Genomic DNA, 23577 nt, shown 5'->3' with positions numbered 1-23577 from the left:
TCAGACACGGTCACTGTGCAACCCCTACAATGCTCACTCCTCTCTGAGCCGGTCGACTCTCAGCTGATCCCTTCCCATCAGATTTTCAGCCTCACCATAGTCTACCCTCGATATAATTACTAACGAGCCACGGTCATAGATTGATTGCCTTTGCTTTCTGAGAACATTTCATCCAGAACAAACCCAGGCATCTTTGGACCCTTCTACAAGCCCCATGGCCTGAGTCCAGTAGCAGATCCTTCCCATCTTCTACTGAGAAGTCACATAGCTGCTGGCAATGTGTATTCTCTCCCAGGATGTGCACATACCTGCTTTGTTCCTCTGCACCTTTTGTCCTGGCAGGCTCTGAATGGAGGCTGTTATTCTGTCAAATGTTTCATTTTTCTTATGAGCATAATTGAAAATTTATAGATGACTTAAAGGTTATCTGACCTTTAATTCAGAATCACAAACAAAAAGTGATAAAGCTGGGCTTTGGGACCTGCCATCTACTCTCTGTCCTCTTGGTTTCTTTTTTTTTCCCGCACACAGGAAATTCCAGGTAATTTAAAGACAGGGCTGGGCAAACTTTTTGGTGCATAGCCTCTTGCATCCTTGTATTGGTAAAGGTGGGGACTGTGAGTGTGAGCTTGTGCTTAGCATGAGTGGGCCCAGGTCTGACCTCTGTCACCAGAGGAGGAATGTGTAGTTCAAGAATAAGCTACGCATACAGATCCCATTTATTGTTCCAAAACAGAATTGCTAGCTAAGGAATTACAAAGGATACAATGAATTCTCTTTAGGTATTTTATTCACCAAAAGAAATAGATACAGGGGGCTGGAAAGATGACTCAGAGGTTAAGAGCTGGCTGCTCTTCCAGAGGTCCTGAATTCAATTCCCAGCAACCACAAGGTGGCTCACAGCCGTGTGTAATGAGATCTGGTGCCCTCTCCTAGCCTACAGGCATACATGCAGGCAGAACACTGTATATAGAATAAATAAAACTTTAAAAAAAAAAAAGAAAAAGAAAAGGAGAAGACACAGATTGCTTAAATGTGGCTCTGTAATGGGAAAAGTGAAGCTCACACACTAGAAAGAAGTTGACTAAGAACAAGTAATTCCAGCGATGGGGAGGCTGAGACAAGGGGGATCTAGAGTTCAAGGCCAGCCTGGACTATAAAGCCAGACCCTCTCCTCAGAAAAAAACAAAACAAACAAAGCCTATATCCCCAAAGCAGCGGCCACATCAGAACTTACGGATAAGAAGTCAGATATAAGGTAGGACAGGGGAAGCAACATTTTCCACGTTCAAGCAATGGGAATGGGGCAAGGCAGATGCAGCAAACTTAAGTAATGGTGCTGTGTACAGTCAGGACTCCATAGAGAGGCCTTGTCTCCGAAACAAAAGCAAAAGCCAATAATCATGATGTGTGGAATTCAAGGGAACCTTCCCAGAGTCCCTCACAAGTGTAGAGCAGGTGACAACGGCCTGTGGGACAAACACTGCGCTGTCTTAACACACAGAAGTGCTGAGAAGTTAGATATCTGAGATTTAACTGAGCATCTGGTCAGTTTTCTGGAAACCCAAACAGTAAATCCACTTGAAAAAAAAAAATCAAAGACAACTATTTGCCAGTAGGTGGCTCCCTGAATCCAGTTTATAATAAACTATGTGCTGGGCCCTAGTAACAAGTTGTATTGTCTGATGTAGTTGTTCTGCTCTTTTTATTTTTTTGGCTTTTGGGAGTCCACCACCCAGCTCCCCAATAAATGCACACAGAGTCTTATTTTTTCTTATGAATGCCCAGCCTTAGCTCGGCTTGTTTCTAGCCAGCTTTTCTTAAATTATCCTGTCTACCTTTTGCCTCTGGGCTTTTATCTTTCTCTATTTTTTTAAATTATTATTTATAATGTATACAGTGTTCTGCCTGAATGGGCACCAGATCTCATTGCGGATGGTTGTGAACCACCATGTGATGGCTGGGAATTGAACTCTGGACCTCTGGTGTTCGTAACTATTGTGCCATCTCTCTAGCCATAGCCAGCTTTTCTTACCTTAAATTATCCCATCTCTTTTGCCTCTGGGATTTTATCTTTCTCCATTTCTGTACACCTCTCATTGCTTCTGACTCCATGGCTTGCTGTGTAGCTGGGTGGCTGGCCTCTGATGTCCTCCTCCTTCTCTCTTGCTCTTCCTTTCTATTTTTCCTCTCTGCCTGCCAGCCCCGCCTATCCTTTCTCTGGCCTTGCTATTGTTCCTTCGGTGCTTTACTAGACCATCAGGTGTTTTAGACGGGCGAAGAATCACAGCTTCACAGAGTTAAACACATACAGCACAGACAAAAGCAACACATCATTACATTGTTAAACATTCCAGAGCATAAGCAAATTTAACACACCTTAAAATAACTTTCCACAACAGTTTTGTTGCTTAGTTTGGATCAATCAGTTTTTCGTGGGGTGGAGGAATAGAAAATTTTCATTTAAATTTCACATAAAATGCTAAGTAGCCTTCCCACCATTGCATATCATTCTTTATGGTCCTTCATCTCGTGTTCCCACCATCATGCTGTAGTGATCCATGTTTGTGGCACACAACACGCTCTCCTTTTTAAATGTGTGGATAATGTATTTTGTTCGTATGCAGCCTCCCCTCTCTTGTCCCCCTCCACTCTCTCCGGAACCCTTGCCTTCCTGATGCTTCATGTATGTATAGCAGGGTAATTAGGGTTTCCGTCTTTGCACCATTTATATTTGGAGGCTTAGAGCTCCTCTTCAACTTCTTCTCGAATACATACTAGCTTGTTACATTGTGTAATCCACCCTACGGTGCTGAATCTAAAGCACATCCTGCCTGTCAGTCCTTTGGTGACTGTCACCTGACCTCTACCCCTCTATTATACTGTCCCCAACTCTAGTAACCACTATTCTACTCTCTAGTACTCTGAAATCGACATTTTTTAGCTTCAAATATGAGACAAAATACTCAGTACTTATTTTTCTGTGCTTGATTCATTTCACTGAAGACATTATCCTGTTCTGTTCATGTCGGTGCAAGTGAAAGGGTTTCATCTGGTCTGATTCCATGCCATTGTGCATGTGTGTGTGTGGGGGGATAGCGTATCTTCTTTTTGTCTTGTTCTCCCTTTTTCTGTGTCATAACTTCTTTATTCAGTCACATGATCCTTAAACTTAAAATTCAAGTGAAAAATAAAGAGTAACAGTTTTTCATGTTTCCCTTGTTTAGTTATAAAAGGTTTTAAATGCTAGAACAAGATATGACATTTCACAAGGGACTCCTATATTCATTGGACTATATGCAAGGATTTTCATTAAAAATCATATCATACTTTTTTCATAAAGTTAATAAAATGTAGATACCAGAATATCTTTTTTTTTTAACCAAAACACACCCAGGGGTTAGAGCCCAGTTGGTAGAATGCTTCTAGCGTGCACAAAGTCCTGGGTTCAACCCTCAACACCACACCAACTGGGTGTGGTGTGGTGACACTCCTGCAATCCCAGCATTTGGGAGGATGAAGGCGAAGGCAGGAGGGTTAGAAATTCAAGGCCATCATCAGCAACACAAGTTCAAGGCCAACCTAGGCTAGCTCAAAAGGAAAACTGCATAGGCCGTGCTCCCAATGAAGTTATTGATTCAGGCAGAATCTTTAGTCTTGCTAAAAGAACAGTTCATTTTGAATCTGTTGGCTTTGTACAGGGCGTTCTCGGCACTGGCTTGTTGTGTTTATAACATAATTACACAGACCATTTATTGGTATTTATTCCCTATTTCTGTGTTCCATGTCATTTCCCCCCTCAATCTATGCAAATTTGGGCGTGGTGGTGCACACCTTTAATCCCAGCACTGGAGAGGCAGAGGCAGGCAGATCTTTGTCAGTTTGAGGTCAGCTTGGTCTACAGAGTGAGTTCCAGGACAGCCAGGGCTACACAGAGAATCCTTGTCTTGAAAACCCAAACCAAACCAAAACAAAAACAACAAAAAAATCTGTTGGAAATGTGAAAGAAAGTAAGGGCAGAAGTGTTGTAATGAAAATTAGCCACATGCCGGGCATGGTGGCCTATGCCTTTAGCCTCAGGACTCGGGAGGCAGAGGCCAACGGATCCTGTCTCAAAACAAAAACAAAATACAGTAACTCTTTTCGAGACTCAATATGCCCAATGTTTAAGATGGCCCATTTAACCCTTTGCATCTCATACTCCTTTCTGCATTTCTATAGCAGAAATATAGAATATAATATAGAAATATATAATATAACTGTGGAACTGGACACAGTTGTCTATGTCCAGGTTAAATTTAAACAAATAAGCCAATCTTAAATGGATGAATTATACCACTACTCTAAGTCAAATGTAAGGAATATTAGTTTATGAATATTTCAAATATTCTACTTCCTGAGGGGAAAGCATTCTTCTAAACTCCTTTGGCAGGCAGGAAGTCCTAGGGATCTAGTTTTGAATTCTATACCGTCTCCACTGTAATGTTCTGATCAGGTAAAGAGTGTGACTTAGACAAAGAATACCTATTTTTATTACCCAACTTTTCTAACAGTTGAATCCACAGATTTATCGCCATGGCTACTTGTTTGCACTGTACACTGAAATTTAATATGTTTTTCTGTAGTCTTCACTTCCAATACAGCAAGTCCACAATGAGTCCATAAACCAAAAGTAAGAGCTAAGAAAACAGGAGTATAATCATTTACACACATGACTAAAATAACTACTAACCATGATTTTATTAACACAGTACTTGCCTAAGTTTTCCTTAGGAAGTCTGGATTTTCCCTGTTCAATCTCATTTTCAGTGTCGCAAAGTGTTACACAATGACTTACTAAATAAAAAAAAAAGAAGTTCCTCAACTTCTTTATATTCTGAAAGTTATACTTAAAAGTGTATAGCTAGCTATTGTTTCATATTTCCTGCAGATTGTACTGTGTACTGTGTGATACACAATAAAATAAATTATGACCTCAAGACACCTTTCATACTTATAATCTGCGACAATAGCATTTTGCTAGCATCTTAGAATAAAAGAGCATATCATAAAATGAAAATAAAGAGTTAGCAAAACTATTTTAGAATGTGTACTTTTTATCTAGAAAAAGGGAGGAAGGTCAATATAGGTATGTACACAATGTCTATAATAAAAATTGAAGGATGCCAAAACATCTCTTGCGTGATGGCAGGTCCCTAGTCATGTCTGTATATGTACTTTTTGCTTTCAATGCTAAACACAATGACACAGTAAGATGTAACATGTACTTGTTTAAGTCAGGGGAAGGGGTGCATAACGGAAAATACTTTTCCTTTATTACCAGTGCTCCCTTGAGTTTTAGTCGACATATTTGCTAACCTTTGTTATTAAACATGCTATTTGACTAACTCTGACCAATGGAAATCAAGCAAAGGTGCTGTGTGTCTTTCTAGTCCTGTCCCTGAAGGCCCTGGGCATGCCTTCTTCCTCCCCTTTCCTTCTCTTATCATCGCCTGCAAATGGGCATGGAATGAGCCATCTCACACTACGCTGACAAAAACACAGTCCTTAGATGAAATCCCTCCGAGGAACCTGGCTTCCTAATAACTTCAGGCAGGAGAGTCATTAGACTAACAGAAGGAGGAAGAGGAGGAGAAGGCTTAAGATAGGGCTTTACTACATAGTCTGGGCTGGCCGGGAACTCCCTATACAGAGCAGGCTGGGCTCGGCTTCTGCCTCCCCAGTGCTGGGATTAATGGTAAGCACCACCTAGCCAGAGCCAACAGGATTTTGCTTGAAAATCTTCTGCTGTGTTTAAGCCCACTGTGATTTTAGATTTCTTCTCAGTAACGAAGTTTCCATTCCAAAAAGGGCAAAACCTTTGTTGTTTACCCGGTAGACCAAAGGAGAGACTTTTCAAGGCAAAGAGAAGCCTCATGGGAGTGCAGGCCTGTGATCCCAGCACTGGGGAGGTTGAGGCAGAAGAATCAGGATCTGAATTTGGAGTTGGGGGTGAGGGATGTAGAAGGAAGAAAGGAAGGGGAAGGAGAGAAGAAAGCAAAAATCACAGTGAGAAGCAATAGCTTGCAGACAGGCTCTCTCTCTCTCTCTCTCTCTCTCTCTCTCTCTCTCTCTCTCACACACACACACACACACACACACACACACACACACACACACAGTATAGGCAAGCTTAAAGACACCAAACAATTAAAAATGTAAAAGTAACACGGGTCTTCTACCAGAAGACCTTGCCTTTTCAAAGGTTTGGAATTTACCGTGTACTAAGATACTGGATGGCAGGTGGGCAGCAGGATGGAAGATTCAAATATACTATCACTCAAAACAAGAGGGACCATCAGTCTAGTTTATAGAAGGAGCAGAAAGGTCAAAGGATTGATGGAGTAACTACACTAGAGTCTTTCATACCATGGCCTTTAGGCTAACTGCACTGGGATTACAAGAATTACAGGCAAAAAAGACACAGTCTCGAGTCCCATGCCCAAATTTAGAATCCTTGAAGATGGGTCCAGAGATCTGCATTTTAATCAGGACCTCAGGTGTCCGAGAATTAAACCACGGGACTACACCCTAACCAAATATCTCTAAGAGTTTATGAGGCAGATGAGTGAGTGCTCAGGGAGCCTGGCCTCGGCCTTCCAAGAGGGACTGAACGGGTGTTCAGAGGGTGAACGGGAGAGGGGACAAGCAACAGAGGAGAGTCACCTCTGCCAGAGCCGGTGGCGGAAGTCTGGAGTGTGGCGCCCTCCCCTCCGGGTTGCCATGGAGATCCGGGCCCTGCTGGGCGGGCCAACGCCACTGGGAACCGAGGCTTGGCCCAGTGGGAACCTGACTCCTCGCTCCCTGCAGCCGATCCCTAAGGCGGCCTCCCGAGCTCAGGTGCGGTCTGGAGAAGCGTCCTCTCGGGGAACACAGAGCGTAGCCTAGAGAAGGACCCTAAGCCAGGGCGCGGCCCGAGGGGACACCGCGAGGGTGTCCCCTGACAGACCCGGAGCGCGAGGGGTGGCCCCGAGGAGCAGCGTCTCCCTCCCTCGAGCGTCCCCGCCTGCCCGAACCGGCGGGTGGTGTGGCTGCACTAGAAACAAACGGCCTCCGCGGGCCGCCGCCTCCTGGGGCTCCCGAGGGTCTGTGACCTCCCTCCAGCGCCCCAAGAGTGGCGGCTGCCAGCCCCGGGAACCATCCCAGCCCCAGACCAGGGCGGATTCGCGGAGGAGGTGATCGGGGCGCTTAGTCCCTTGGATGCTGATGATGCCAGGCCTGGGAGACCTTAGGACACTTGTGGGGCTCTGTCCCCAGTAGGCTGTGGCCAGATCGGCTCCTCTCAGGGGATCCAGTTCTCCAGCTGGCCCTCCCACCCTGAATGCAAGTCTTCCTTGCAGTTGGATGTGTGGGATGTTCGGGTGGGCTAGTACGTGCCACCCCCCTTGTCTCTAAGGTCACAGGAAGGGGACCACCAAGAGAGGTGCTGCAGAAACAGTGATTTACTGGGACAACCTTTTCTTTCCGCAGAGACAATGCTTAAGATTACACGGACAGCACTCTCCCGGACCACCTGAGTTGTACTTGAACCTTGAATTACGACAACAGGGGCAAACATGCTGGATCCCACAAGTGAACTTGAGCTTTTTAGACAAGAAAATATGGAGGAGATCTCCCAACTGGCTTCCATGGAGATGTTAGGGGATGTAGTCGCCAAGAAAAAATGTTCAACCATTGTCCCAGAAAAACCTAGCTATCCAGACTCCGTGTACGTTATGGCAGCGAACATTTTTCAGGGTATTCGAATCGAAAAGTCGCCAGACAGAGTCATAATAAATTACGGGAACGAACCCCTGCCGTCGTGGTCCCAATCTGAAGACGAATCTTTCCAGCGCTCCTCCTATGAGCTGGCTTTCAGTGCCCTGAAGTGTGAGTAATTCCAGTCTGGAAGGCCAGCGCTAGGAGAAAATAGCAAAGCGTGGTGGCACAGGTGCGGCTCAAGGCCACCCTGGGCTACAGGGTGAGATTCTGTTTCAAAACACCAGAGAAAAAGAGAAGGGTGGTGGGGGAGAAGGCAAGGAAATTTCGAGAATGCAGAATGCAGCCTAGCCCCTCAAACATAGTAAATTTTGTTTTGTTTTGTTTTGTTTTTGCACGTGTATATGTTTGGTCAGTTACAACAGTCTAAACATGAAGGGGTCCCAGTGAAATTAGTAGTTTTACTTGTTCTTAGACAGGCGTAATGCAGTCATTAAAATGAACGGGAACCAGCATGGTCAGCTGCTGAGCCAGGGGGATTTGCTCTTCCTCTCTCTCTCTCTCTCTCTCTCTCTCTCTCTCTCTCTCTCTCTCTCTCTCCCTTCCTCTCCCTCTCCTTTTCTCTCTATCCCTCTTTCCCTCTCTCCCTCTCTCTCTCTCTCTCCCTCTCCTTTTCTCCCTATTCCTCTTTCCCTCTCTCCCTCCATCTCTCTTCCCTCTCCCGCTTCCCTTCCCCACCTCTCTCTCCCTCTTTCTCTCCTTCCTTCCCCAGACAGGGTTTCACTATGTAGCTCAGGCTGTCCTGGAACTCGCTCTTGTAGACCAGGCTGGCCTCAAACTCACAGAGATCCGCCTGCCTCTGCCTCCCAAGTGCTGGGATTAAGGCGTGTGCCGCTTCTCCCAGCCAGTTCTCTACATTCCTGCTGAATTTACAACTTGAATTTGGAGTTCACAAGGCATCAGAAATTCAAGGGAGACTGGGGAGAGACAAAGATGAAGGAAAGTACAGTCTTTAAAAAGTGAATATGACAATTAAGTCAACCCCAATCAAGGTCACCCAATTCTTAGTTTTAATTTGGAATGCCAAATTTAAGTAGGATTCTCCTTTCTAATTTGCCTCCAGAGTGCTAGACCAAAGTTTCCCGAGGCCTTCATGGTGGTTAGCTATCAACTTCAGAGTGTAAGGTTAACTGTGGGCAGGGCACAGCCAGTTATCGCTTCTAGGAGGACAGCTGTCAAAGGACGCGGAGGTTCCTTTTGTAGAATTACTTATTTTTATTGTGTGTGTATGGATGCTTTGCCCGGATGAATGGACACCACATGTGTTCAGTCTGGGAGGAGGCCAAAAGAGGGCATTAGGTCTCCTGGAAGAGACCTAATTGTTAGGCAGCTGCTATTAAAGGGACCTAGATCCTTGGGAAGAGCAACAGGTGCTCCTAACAGCTGAGCCATCTCTTCGGCCCCCTGGAGTTGTGTTTTATACTAATTGCTGCTATAAACTTTATACTGGTTTGTAAAACTAAGTTTAGGTCCAGAGAGACAGTACAGAAATGTTTGGCACATCAGCAGTGTGGCTCAATGATGAATGGATGACCACGAGATCACTCAGAAGAGGCTAATAGCCTTTTTATGATTTCTTTAGTTCTAGGAGGCCTTGCTGAGAAAAGGAAATAAGAAATTGTTAGGTAAATTAAAATACTCCTATTGATTAATTAGACATAAATATATCTTGTCTCCAAATGTGATGCAGCTCAGCTCTGAAAGCAGGAATTTGCCATCACAGAGAAGAAAATATAGTGTCTAAAGCAATGGCTCCCACCTTGAGGGTAGTGACCTCAAGTTAAACAGGCCTTTCACAGGGGTTGCATATCAGATATTTACAGTACAATTCATAACAGTAGCAAAATAATAGTTATGAAGTAGCAACAAAAATAACTTTCTGGCTGGGGATCATGAGGAACTGTATTAAAGGGTTGGGTCGCAGCACTAGGAAGGCAGAGAATCGCTGGTTTAAAGCATCTCCTTGTTAGTTCTCGGCTCCTTATTTTCTTGTGCTCATGATTTTTGTTCTGTTTTTGTTTGTTTGCTTGTTTGTTTTCTACACAGGGTTTCTCTGTGTTTTCCTGATTGTTCTGGAACTCACTCTGATGACCAGGCTAGCCTAGAACTCTCAGAGATCTCCCTACCTTTGCCTCCTGAATGCTGGGATTAAAAGTGTGCACCAGCACTGCCCAGCCTGACTTTTTTCTTTTAGATTATGATTTTTGTCTCCCACACTTTCCCACCAGTACAACTCTGCATTTTACACAGAGCCAATTTATGATTTTGCATTTTCTCCTTAGACAGTGAAATGCAGCTTGGTCAGCTATATTAATTAGTTGGTATTTAATGTTAATTCAATTTTAGTTAGTTTTAATTCGAATTTAAACAGTTTTCTTAATAGAATGTTGAAACTTATCCTTAGAAACCAATAATAAAAGCTTGAGCTTTTTGACATAAAATTAAATCATCAATTACATCGTTGTTTTTGTACCAGTAACATGGAGATGCGTAGTAGATTATAGTGTTCTTCTGCCCTGTACCATTTTCTGTTTTATGAAGAGTCTTGTGACTACTGGATTTTTCTTATTGACCCAGATAATCTTTGTAATTATTATCTTGAACCCTTACAACCTTGCTTTTAAGGATTATTTATTTGTCAGGGTCTTCCCATGTGGTCCAGAGTATATGAGAAGCTCTGGGTTTGTTGCCTCCAGCACCATGTTACAAACGAACGAACAAACAAGTCAGAATTTCAATGGAGTGAGTTTTCTAAGATAAATAAATACCCAGTACTTTAAATTTTTGAGAATTCTTATGCATTTTATTTTATCTTTTGTATTATCAGTGTTCTGCAAATATTTTCATGTGTTACTGTGTACACTCCTGTGTACACTCGCACTCTGCTTTACCATTTTAGGTTCAAAGAGTCACGGTTTAGAAAGTAGATTTCATTTGTTTTCTAGGAGTCTTGGCAGAGACAATCATTTCTGTGCTGTCCTTGGTATTACTCAGAAAGCATTAGCTTTTGAGTATCTAAAATTTATATGACATCCTTACATTGAGATACTGATTTAAACAATAACTATATTACATAAAAGCTATAATGGAACAATAATAGATACAATATGTTCTACATGTAAACTCTTTCTCTTAGCCACCTTATGGCTCAGTATGATGCTTCTTCAAATGAAGATCACCATTAGACCCTCTTTGCCAAGTAACCCGAAGGTAATTCACCTGCCTCTATTTTTGTCCTTTTTTGTTTATTGAGACAGCTCTGGCTGTCCTGAACATATCATATAGACTAGGTTGGCCTCGAACTCACAGAGATCCTTCCTGTCCCTGAAAGTGCTGAGATTAAAAGCATGCAACACCATGGCCAGCTTCTCAGGTCAATTTTTGATAAAAAAAGATGAAGTTATTAATAAAGTCTGTTCCTATAAAATAGAAGTTGAGAGAAGTCTGACTTTTGTCAAAATATAGTTTGAATAATTTTAAGGAGAATCTCTGCATACTTCAGAGGAATACAGATTTCTTCTTAAAGAAGGAGTGGGGGCCAGCATGTACCTGTTATCCCAGCACTCAGGAGGCGGAGGCAGGGGGACTGCCTTAAGTTCAAAGCAAGTCTGAATTACATACCTATACCCTCTCTCAAAAATCCAAACAAACAAACAAACAGATAGATAAGAAAAACCTGTGAAACAGTCTTAAGAAATGTATGAACAACAAATAAATGTTTTTAAAAGCTTGAGGAAGAGAAACTCCTGAAATTGCTAAATTTTTTGCTAAATTGTATTTCTCTAATTTCTCTTAGTGTATAAAGTTGTTGAAGGATTTAACTCCCACAAATTGATCATGGCATTAACCTGGCCATCTTGGACTTTTTTTTTTTAACCTGCCAATGACTAACCCAATAAATGCTTCACGTATGGTTCAGTTCTAGCTTTTGTGAATTAGTAATTATAGCTAAGGGTTTTCCAGACCACTCTTAAACAATTCCCTAAAAGGGTTTGTAGAACCCAGCAAATGTTTTATATGCATGGTTTAGTACAACAGAAGGATACATATTAAATTAGCAAGCATTATGCAGGGGCCAGAGTCCAGGAGAGAACAGATGCAAGGGACACATTGTCCTTTTCCCAAGGAGACAGCGCTTGACATCTGACAAGTGGAAGGAAACACTGCCAATGAGGTGCGCTCACCTTGACCTTGCTGTGTAGAATTTTCATTAGAATTTGTTCGAAGAAGACATGCTCAAGTGTGTGGCTGACTGGTTACTCAGACTAACTTCTGTAAAGGTCAGGATAATAAGGCATGACTCAGGGTCCAAGGAAAACAAAGACAGGACCACGCAAGTTATTGCCAGGTCATAAGGCAACCGCCTAAGAGCCAGTCAAGGGCCCTGTCTTTCTTTATAACGTGTAGTTTGTCTTCTAGAGCCTGCCAAGTTACTTGTTGACTGAATTGTGATTCGTTAGGAAGATGAGCTAGAACTCCAATAACCTCCCCTGCTTCAGCTGTGACCCAATAGTCAAGGCAATTCTCTTAAGTGACCGTAATAGTACTTCTTACTTGTTTAGCTCTTTTTTGAAACAAAGTATCTAATTTCATTTGATATAAATGGGAAGAATATTCTCATTTACAAATGAAAAAATGGAGGAAGCTCAAGGAGATATTAAATGGTTTGCCTAAAAAGGTAACCATGGGAATAAAAAGAGAAATACATCGTCTGGATGGAAGAGTAGAACAGGTGTCCATAATTCCAGTTTTCTGTGGCGCCACATTGTTTTTCTTTGACTGTGTGATTATCTTGCATTTGTTAGTAGCTGTTCTGATTTTGCTCAAAGGACTAAAATAATTTTGTCAAGTTTCCTTTCCTTGCCCAAAGCATAGAATACATTGAATAAAGTGTAGCTATTATTTAAACTGATATTTCAAAGTAAGACAGTCATATAACTTTAGCTACACAAAGCCGATACCGTCTACACAACACCAAAGGTAGTTGGAAGTGATTGTTTCAGCCAGAGTCCTAGAAAACACGTGTGATACTGGCAAAATAATGTTCTGTTCTCCTTTCTTCTCCCCTGTGGTCCCTGTGACTCCAGAGGTCAAGTTTCACAGCACACACGTTCCGCTAGAAGTCCTTCTTGGCTATGGAAATTATATTTTCATATAAATTATAAATCTCAGTCAAAAAACAGATTTATGCTGGGAAATTATAAAGTTGATAGGAATTGGTTTGCAAGTACTAAGAATGCAAAATGCTGAACTTCCTTTTCCTCATAAAGGAAAGTGAGAGCTTTAACTTCATATCCAAAGCACTGCTGGCTTAAATATGTATAATGTTTCCCAGAAGATTTCCTATGAAAATTGTAGTTTACACTTCAAGATTAGTCTTCTTTGATTTTCTCATTTCCCGAATAAAGATAGAAATTCTGTGTCTACATGATAAAGAATCGTTTTTCATGAACGCTGAATGAATCAAGACTAGGCCTTGCTGTCTGTTTGTCTAACCAATATATATATCAGGAACACTCGTGAATCCAGGGGAGAGTTGAAACTATGTTAAACCGTTCCTACCTGTCACCTATGCCGTGATTGTCCTGTCCTGTCTGAACTGCTGTTCTTATCAATACCTTTACATGCAACGCTCGTCATTTGGTTCGCAGTTAGATAGTTCATCTATGTCTTCACTAGTAAGTTTTACCAGACACTTAAGTTAAAATTATGTCTAATAAAAGTCCTGTGCATGAATAGAGGAAGATAAAACACTTCCCATTCGTAAGGCTAGCAAGAATCCTGATAATTAACACTAGAAGGCTATTAAATAAAAATAACTTCACTCACAAACATAGAAAATCCAGAACAAAATATTAACAGTATTAATAACTAATATAACATAACCAGCAATACTTAAAACTGAAACAAGCAAGGCTGTCAACAATTTTCATGTTTTAACGTACCTGGCTGTTTTGCCTGCATTCATGACTGTGTACCATGTGCATACAGTGCCATCAGAGGCCAGAAGAGGGCACCAAAGCCCCTGGAACTGGAGTTACAGCCAGTTGTGAGCCACTTTATGGGTGCCGGGAAACTGCTGAATCATCTATCCAGTCCTGCTATTTAATATTAGTTATATCTTCTTAATGTCTTTCAAAGGTCAAACTTAAAATGAAAATTCCTTTATGACTACATTGCTAATGCTTTGACTATGAGTCTCTGTAAAGTCTTAACTGTAAGAGCCCAGGATTCATGAAGATTATAAATATTTCATCTTGCCGTTGTAACTTATGCCTTTATGAGGAGTCAAGATACATTTTAGATGTGAAAGTAATTTTACAACATTATTTAATTTAATGTCTTTATTTTAAGATTTGATATTTTGGGTAATAGACTTTTCCCTTGTCTTACAGATCAAGATATTTTGGAAACTATATTAATAGACAGCTCTGTGTTCCCAAGTAATAAAATAGTAAGTAATCAACTGTTAGGATTAGTCTACCTCATTATTACTTTTTAGAAAATGTGAAAATTCCCTCAATCTAAACAATAATCTGTGTAAAGTTGAGACCACTCTAGAATATGTCTTTTCCTACTTCCAATGCTTGAATTTTGACCCTGGCCCTGTCATTTTGACTCACGTATCCCAAACTGTCGTTTTGAAGAAGTTCTATTTCTCAAACTAGATTCCCCCCCCCCCCCCCCGCCTTTTGAAGACCTTCTCTTAGCTGGTGGCACACGCCTTTAATACCAGCACTCAGGAGGCAGAGGCAGGTGGATCCCTGAATTTGAGGCCAGCCTGATCTACAGAGTGAGTTCCCAAAAAGAAAGAAAGAAAGAAAAAGAAAGGAAGAAAGGAAAGAAAGAAAGGACCATCTCTATTTGTAAATCTAACCATACTATGTAAAAATGATTATGTTCTTATTCTGCTACAAAGTAAAGGAATATAAAATATTACTGTTATCTACATTCACTCCTATCCTCAGAGGATCAAACCCAAGCCTTCAATCAGGCTAGGCAAGCATTCTCCTCCCGAGTTACATCTCAAGCCTTTGGATATTGTTTCTTTAGTTTTCTTTATTTATGTTTCTCCTTGGTAGCCAAATCATTTGAGCGGTCTTATTATTGTGATGCTGTACGATTTCCAAGATAGAAAATTTCAGCCCCGTGCCTGTCCCAAAAATGAAGAGTCCATATCAGAAGTTCAAGAAGTGGAGAGCCTGCTTCACAGGTAAGAAGAGGTAAAAAGGATGTCCACACAAGACCCGCAGTAGCGCTGTCCCTTAGGGAACTTCCTTAGTGCAAATTAGAGATCTGGGTCTCAAACATTTAGGAAAGGATGTCAAAGTGTCTTGAGTTCCCTGACAAACAGTCTTGAATGTTTAAATAACTAACTTTAGAGCAATTGCTAAGATGTGGAATCACATGATCCAGTATATAAACATGTGGGAAATTTTCACAAATTTCTAATAGTTTTAGTGTGTGCGTGAGCTAAACTTAATTTGAAACAACTAACATTTGCTTCCTTAACTGATGTAACAAGTCGAAAATTCCAACACTATGCAAAAATTCACTGTTTTACCAAACTAAAAAAAAAAAATGCCTGTCTAGTTAAGAACAAACTGATGTGTTCAGTTTCCTCTTTATCCTAAATATCAACAAGAAACTGCCGTGTGGATAATACAGTATTCGTCTTGAAGGGAGGCGAAGAAAGATTAAGAGTGGGGTTGAAAGTGGGCGCATTGTGTGTGCTGTGTGTCAGTGTTACTGTGTGTTGTGTTCTGATGGTGTCCCCAGAACTCAGATGCTGGAAACTTAATTGCCATGTGGCGCCAAGTGAGAAGTGCATTAACAATGAGGACTTTGCCCTACAGGGTGTATCAGTGCCATCGTTTTTACTTTTACCTTTTTTGGTTTCTTCTCCTTTTTTTTTTTGAGCATATATATATATATATATCCACATATATACATATATATATATATCCCCACATATATGTGTGTGTGCGTGCATATATGTGAGCATGGGTGTATCTGTGTGGAGATTACAGGGCAATTTCATACAGCTTCCTCAGTTACTCCCCTTTCCTTATTTTTAGGCACAAAGCCTCACTGAACTTGGAGCTCACTGGTTGTGTCTAAGTAGATGGGCCAGCAAACCCCAGCAATTTTCCCATCTGCTTGCTGAGTGTTAGAATTACAGGTGCTGCACCTGGATTTTTTATGTGGGGGCTAGGGGTCTGAACTTAGGTCCTCATGTTTGTACAATATGCAATTTTCATGCTCAGCCATCTTCCCATCCCTGTTATTTTTCCTTGGAAACGGGGTCTTATGTACCCCAGAATGGCTTGGAATGACTTATATAGCTAAGTGTGACTTTGATCGCCTGATCCCCCTCCCACAATCTCCTAAGTGCTGGGGTTATAAGTTTGTGCGCACACACACACGTACACACACAGACACTCATGCAAATGCATTTTCATGGCCATCATAACTTAGTCTCAGACCAGCTAACGGAAACTCAGGTTAACTGAGGTGTCCAGAGAAGTCAAAGCACTCCAAGAAATATCAGTGTGTGGTTTCATCATTGAAAGACGAGCTGACACTGCTAGCCAGGGCCCCGGATTATGAGGCCAGAGAAATTAGAAGGCTTTACTGCTTAGTGAGGGACTTCAGCTCCCTAGATATCTTCTTTTCCTCATAACATACAGCACCCTCCTTTGGACCACAATGAAGATATGGTTGCGCTGCTACCCGTATAACCCCAGCCCCAACCCCGGTTCATATGAAATCAGGTCTGGTGGTATATTCCTGACACACGGGGAGACTGAGAAAGAAGGACTGTGTGAGCCAGGCCAGCATGAGATACACAGTGGTACCCTGGTTTGTTTGTTTTTTAAAACAGTAATAAAACGCAAACCTTATCCAAAATTAGTCACATTATACTCATATTCACAATATTCTATGTAAGAAATGGCTGCATTTAATAATTGAATTGCAGAGAACAGCAGAGCTATGCAAGGGAACTATATGTATAAAGGTAAAGGTGCATGGGGCCGGAGAGATGGCCCAGTGGTTACGAGCACTTACTGCTCTTGCAGAGGACCCAGGTTTGGTTCCTAGCACCCACTTGGATGGCTCACCACCTGTAACTTCAGTTCCAGGGCGTCTGATGTTATCTTCTGGCCTCTGCCAGCACCGCACTCGTGTGCACAAATGCCCTCTTCTCAAACATACGTACACATAATTAAAAATTGTAAAATAAAATCTTTAAAAAAAGATTCACTTAGCAGTATTTTTTTTTCAAAAGTGCAGTGTTACTGAAGTTGGTTTCAAACTCCTAAGCTCAAGCAATCTTCCTACCTCAGTCACCAAGTGCTACCCTGCCCAGCAGAGCCAAAGTATTTTAATTAAGGGTCTTAACTCTCAAACTGTCCTCAGCTTGAGCAAGAGTGGAAAATGTCCTGATAGTGGGAGTTCTCACCTGAGAGGAAATGGAATCGGGAGTAGGAAAGCCGGAAGGAGCTGGTCCTTTAACCCTGTGCCCTCTATAGCACTTCTCTCTTAGCTTCTGTCTCATTCTCTCCCTGTGAAGTTCCATCTTCTTCTCCACTTCGCTAGCCGGTGTTGGGAGAGCCCTGCTGCTGCTCCAGGTGTCTGCCGGCTAGTTTCTTTTCTTAGTCTAACTTACTAGCTCTGTAGCTGGTTTCTAAACTCCTGTCAGAGAATTTCCACACTGTTCAGCCTCAAGTCTTCCATATTATAATTAAGGCACTACCATCTACCTACATATTTGCCTTAACTCACGCCTCCTTCCCCCTGCTCCACTCTGTGATAGCTAAGGCATCAAATCCTGTGGCTCCAATTCCAAAATACATGTGAATCTCCTCAACCATTCCCACTTTTACTACTGCCACCCAAATCCTTACACTATGAGTAGACTCTTCTCTGGATTCCCTGTGTATAATTCCTTAGCCTGATCTGTTCCATAGGGCAAGGAGAGTGAGATTTGTTTATCTTTGAGGCAAGGTCTCACATACACCAGGCCTGTCTTGGACTTGCTGTGTACCAAGTCTGGCCTTGAACTCAGGATTGTTTTGCCCCCACCTCTGAAGATGTTGAGATTACAGGTGTGCAGCCCCCTGTCCAGGTAGAGTGATTTATTTTAAGATGAATTATGTGGTCAAAATCGAATATCATGGATCAGATTTAGAAAATGTGTAAAATTAATTAGGTAAAAGTTCTAGCTTTTATGTAAGAAACAGCATAAAAATTGATCCTGAGAGAACAAAAACAAGTAAGCTGAGCCTTAAATAGTCTTGGCTCCATGCCTAGAGGGACTTTCCAATTGCAATATAGGAAGTGGAAAAGAACAGTCTCGCTGAGTTAAGGAAGCAGAGATCAGTTTTTAAAAGGCTGCCTCCTGTTTTTCTCTATCTAAGCGGTGATGTGTATTAAATGCCTCGTGGCTGTCAGGCTACCTGTGCAGGTTATCTGTCACATTTGCCCAGAGATGTGCTTTTTCTTATTTCCCCCAGTTTTCTTATTGCCCATCACGTCCCAGGTGGCATGTATGTCATTTGCCAAAGGTCCCATAAACAATTCTTAAAACCGAGTTTTTCCTCTCATGGTTTTTTTTTTCTGACTTTTCTTTGGAACCTCTTTGATCATTTAACCTTTCTCATGGAGAATGTGAAACAGATCCTCTGTAGAGGGTCAATCTTATGTTTTCAAGCAGAAGATTTTCTCCAGGCATCAGGAAAACGTTCAGCTTGGAACTGAAGAAGATAGTGGGTAAGAAGCCACACTGGAGTAAGTGGCTGATCACAGGGTAACTAAAGGAACGGAATTTCATCAGACTGACAGCTGCTTCTCTGTCTCTATAATCTACTTGCTTATTGCTCCCATGAACTTCTTGCATATCAGATCAGTAGATGCTGTTGTTGCCATAGATACCAATAGACCAGCTTTAGGGACCTCTTCAAAGAAATCTATAGAAGCTGAGTCACTAGAGAGAGAAGCAACCTCCAGTGACTAGTGTCCCAGAAGTGCCCTTAACACCCCAACAGGGAACCCAAGTCGTCTGGAACCCAAACAGTGCTCCATCCAGCACACTCCAGTCTGCCTGCCTTAATTGCAGCCATGACAGTTGAGGAGAGATCATTTCCGCTGTTGTCTGCTCCTGGTAGTGTCTGTTGATTCCATGAATGAATTTAGACCAAGGACAAACGTGATAGGACAGAATAACACAGAGCATAGTCCAGAGGCTGGAACAACATGCAAGGCTCCTGGTGGTGAAATAAGACTCTCATAATCAAGCAATTGGGTATCAATATTCTGATATTTACCTGTTCTTGTTCCCCATTACAATTGTGCCTTATTTGCATGACACCCAAGGTCACGGTAGTAGGCTAGCTGGCCCCACTGTTCGTGTCTTACATAACTTCTCTTTTTCACCTTTGCCCACACCATTTCCTTTTTCCTTTTTCTCTCCCAGAGAACACGGACTGGCCAGTTTCACAGGGTGTGTCGTTCACCCTCCAGAGAGACGAGACTGTGTCATGTCATCTGAATGCACACCTGTTGCCTTCTCTTTTCCGTCCACTTTTAAGGAAAACTCCCATCCCCCAGCTTCTTGTAAACTACCATTTCCCCGTGTATGTACATCACTGTCCTCTACTTCCTGTCTAGCAACCGAGAGCTGATCACTAGTCCCACATGGCTTCTTCTCTTTCTTTTCACATCCATATTAACCTAGGACACATACTGCTGTCATGGCCCTTTGCTCCCTAAAGCAGTTGGTGCAAAGGAGTGACTGCTGTGTGGTCAGCTACGACTCTTGTTTCGTAGTGGGTTTATTGCTGCAGTGACAGTTTCAGACAATGCTAACTGTTAGGGAAGAACTTGGGATAGGCCTAGTGCCCTGAACACCAATCTGACAACCCTTCTACAGCCAGTCTCTTAGGAACTCCATGGCATGGAAAGGGTGGTTTGGAATAAGAACAATTCTGCCTGCCCCATTTATCCACGTTTTAACTCCAGAAGGGCAAGCCTTGGTGCAAACCACAAGAACCATGAAAACCAAGATAATATACCTCCTCTAAAAATGACCAGTTCCATAGTAACCCCCTATGGGTTACTAAGAGTGACTTAGATTAAAGCCTAGACAAATAAAGAAATGAATGATTATCTACATGTAGAAGAATCAAACCAGATCCTTTTCTTATCTTGCACAAAAATCAAACCCAAGTGGATCAAAGATTTTAAGACTTGAAACTCTAAAAGTGCTAGAGACAAAATCAAGTTATACATGTCAAGTTATAGGCATCGGTAAGGGCTTTCTGAACAGGACTCTGGGGGTTCAGGAAATAGGGCAGCAATCAACAATGGAACCTCATGAAATTAAAAAGCACAGGAAAGGAAACTGTTAATCTGATAGAGTGAAGAGGTAGCCACGGAATAGGAGAAAATCTGTGCCATCTGTTTATCTGATAGAAGATTACAGACAAAGAACTAAAAATACCTGAATATTATAAAACAACCCAATCATAAAATGGGCTATGGAACTGAAGAAAGAGTTCTCAAAAAGAATACAAATGGCTAATAATTTTTAAAAAGTGTTACACATTCTTTACCATCAAAGAAATGAAAGTTAAAACTACTATCTCACTCCAGTCAGAATAACTATTATCCAGAAAACGAAAGGCTAGTGAGATGGTGCACTAGTTACAAGCACTTGCTGTTCTTGCAGAGGATCTTGGTTCAGTTCCCAGCTCCCACATAGCAGCTTACAACCGTCAGTAACTCCTTCCAGAGGACATCACACCCTTTCCTGGACTCTGTGCATATGGTACGCTTGTATAAATGCAGGCAAAATACCCATAACAAAGTAAAATCTTTTAAAAGGAAACAAGTCAGGCGGTGGTGGTGCACACCTTTAATCCCATCACTTAAGAGGCAGGGGCTGACGGATCTCTGAGTTTGAGGCCAGCCTGATCTACAGAGTGAGTTCCAGAACATCCAGGGCTACACAGAGAAACCTTGTCTTGAAAAACAAACAAAAAAAGGAAACAAATAACAGCAAATGCTGGTGGAGAGGTGAAGAAACAGGAACCCTCATTTAGTGTGTGTGGGAATTCAAACTGATACAGCCACTGCGGATACCAATGTGGCCATTTCTCAAAACGCTAAATAGAACTGCCATCTGATCCAGAATATCACTCTTGGGCTGGGTATCTTCCCAGTGATAATGCATCACGAGAGAGCTATTTACACGTCTGTGTTCATCATTGTTGTATTCACAATTGCTAGGAAATGACACAAGTCTTGGTGTCTATCAATTGGTGAAGAGATAATGCAATTATAGTACATATACATAATGAAATTTTACTCAGCTGTAAAGAAAGACGTAATTATGAAATCTGTAGGAAAATGAACAGAGCTAAAAGTATCCCGGGCGAGGTGGCCCAGGCCCGGAGAGACAGATTCCACATAAGCTCGAGCTGCCCCGAGTTTCCATTTGTGGTTCCCATTCCTCTTCTCCACATATCTCGTCCTGGGGTACGCATTTCAGAATTAGTAGGTACCTTCTGCCCCAAGGGTTCCTCTGCTTCAACCGTTGACAGCATATCTCATGTTCCGCTCTGCTCTCGGCTACCTTCCACTCTCTTCCCTTTTGTCTTAGCTGGAATTTAACTCCTAGGAGCTATCCCAGGACTCCGTAGCAAGGACCCTTTAGTTCACCAGAGCATGATGAACGCCTTTTCTTGTTGTTAGTACTTAGGACATCTCAAAAAAAAAAAAAAAATTTGTTGTTGTTGTTGTTTCCCGCCAGACTCTAAACTTCGTATGTCAGGAACAACTTCTTTCTGGTCTACTCATTGGTTTCTGGAACTTGGAACATTGCCTGCAATATATAGTAAGAGAGCAGGTGTATTTGCTCAATGAATTCATTACTATCTCTCTACTTAAAGTATCCCTCTATTTTCTGCACAAAAAGTTGCAACATCCTATCTTCAGCGTGGGTGCTTTGTTGTGATTTCCCTCTGGGTCTCTCTCCACCCTCTGCTCAGCAAATGCGCCATTTAATGTCTCCACGTCTCTATGGCACTGTGCCTTCTGTCTGTGTGTCTGGAAAACGCGTGCTCTCTATGTCTCCCCTGCTTTTGTGGTCTGGAAAATGTTGCTCGTCCTTTACTAGTTAACTCAAGCTTTTCTAGAAATCCCTTTGGACCAACATCAATGTATTTCCTCCTAATGCATTTACTCTTCTCTGTGTGCCCACAGCAGTCGTCGCGTTATGCCAGGATTGTTTCTATGTCTTTCTGCACCAAGCTGTTGTAACATGAGAAGGCCGGGCCTGCTTGTTTGTGTTTCTGTCCTGCCCTGCCCCCCAGCTGTTTAGTCCCAAAGAAAAATCACACTGAGATCTCTATAAGTTATAAAGCTGATTGGCCCTTTAGGTCAGGCTACTTATTAGCTAACTCTCACATCTTGATTAACCCATTTTTTCTGATCTATGTTAGCCATGTGGCTCAGTACCTTTTTCAGTGGGGCAGTTCACATCCTGCTGCTTCAGTGGCCTGGGCAGGAGTGGGAGGAATCAGCTTCCTCCTTCCCAGAATTCTCCTGCTCTCCTTGCATCATTTCCACTTCCTGTCTGGGTTTCCCACCTATACCTCTTGCCTGGCCAATCAGCATTTATTTAAAACATGATTGACAGAATACAGACAATTCTCCCTCACCACTTCCCCCTCTTTTTTTTTTAAAAAAAAAAAAACAAAAAAAAAACAAAGGAAAATATCCATAGTCCATTTTTTGGGAATGTGGGCATAGTATTCCAGGCTACTTCCAGCTGATTGGGGGAGACAGAAAGAAATATGAGTTTAGAAAACATCTTTGCTTTTCTTCATATCTATCATACTTTTCATTGAATATGTCTATCATACCTTTCATTGAATGTATGTTTGTATATGTCTATATAATTAATGTTTAAGTTTTCCACAATGAACAATGAGTTTTTCGTGCATTGACTTTTGAAGTTTCCAGGAAGAAGATGGGACCCCCATAACAACAACTCCACTTGGTTGATATGACGTCATGATACTGATAGTGCTACTACAAGTCCTGTTCCGGGTATCAACTGCACAGATGATTCCAACTTGGTTAGCTGAAATGGTGCACATCTTGAACAACATTCTGGCCAGACCTCCACAAAATACTCAGACTGTTCGCAATTTTAAAAGACATTGATCTTGAAATTTAACCATCATTTTACTTTCACAGGATCCTCCAGAAAGAACCATACCCCCATTACAGCTGGAAGTAATTCTAGAGGACGATGTCCCCTCTCTCAGCAAAGTTTGTCCTCAGGTTTAGGAACAATATTTAGGGATTGATTATAATTAGTATACGGTTGAGAGTTGGGAAAGGAATTTTATAAGCTCAGGGATCTTTTGGGAAAAAAAGGGGGATAATTGAATAGATAATAATGGTATTTGTGAGTTATTGTTTATAGATAATTACATCGGCATATATTGAATATTGTATGTATGCATGCTTCTACTTGTTTAAAACATTTTTTATGTATTAATATATATTGTATTGATATATGTATACCATATTTCAGTGTACATTTCTACCTCTGATTAAGATACTCATATATTGTTTATGTATTGATATTTATTGTTTACATTTGGAGGTCATTGTCCTCATTTATTGCACAGTTGTTTATTCTCTTAGTCTTTAAGTTAGATACATGTTAAGAATTGTAGATCAATAGTCATCTATGTCTGTCATATT

At 41.7% G+C, this 23577-nt stretch overlaps 1 protein-coding gene across 2 annotated transcripts in view; it reads left to right on the top strand.

The window, feature by feature from the left end:
- Positions 1-6785: 6785 nt before the first annotated feature.
- Positions 6786-23577, top strand: part of Nsun7 (NOP2/Sun RNA methyltransferase family member 7) — a 46272-nt gene continuing 29480 nt past the window's right edge. Inside the window, exons 1-4 of one of the 2 annotated variants that reach the window (XM_048461668.3) lie at positions 6786-6879; positions 7510-7908; positions 14193-14251; positions 14880-15010. In XM_048461668.3, the coding sequence (XP_048317625.3) occupies positions 7596-7908; positions 14193-14251; positions 14880-15010 (503 nt within the window). In that variant the 5' untranslated portion in view covers positions 6786-6879; positions 7510-7595. Of the gene's footprint in view, positions 6880-7085; positions 7215-7509; positions 7909-14192; positions 14252-14879; positions 15011-23577 lie in introns of those variants that run through there. The other variant, XM_048461667.3, reaches the window with a different exon arrangement.

The sequence above is a fragment of the Myodes glareolus genome, chromosome 8 (assembly GCF_982192425.1).
Source record: "Myodes glareolus chromosome 8, mMyoGla1.1, whole genome shotgun sequence".
NCBI classification, from domain to species: Eukaryota; Metazoa; Chordata; class Mammalia; order Rodentia; family Cricetidae; genus Myodes; species Myodes glareolus.
This window is presented reverse-complemented; position numbering and strand designations above follow the sequence as displayed.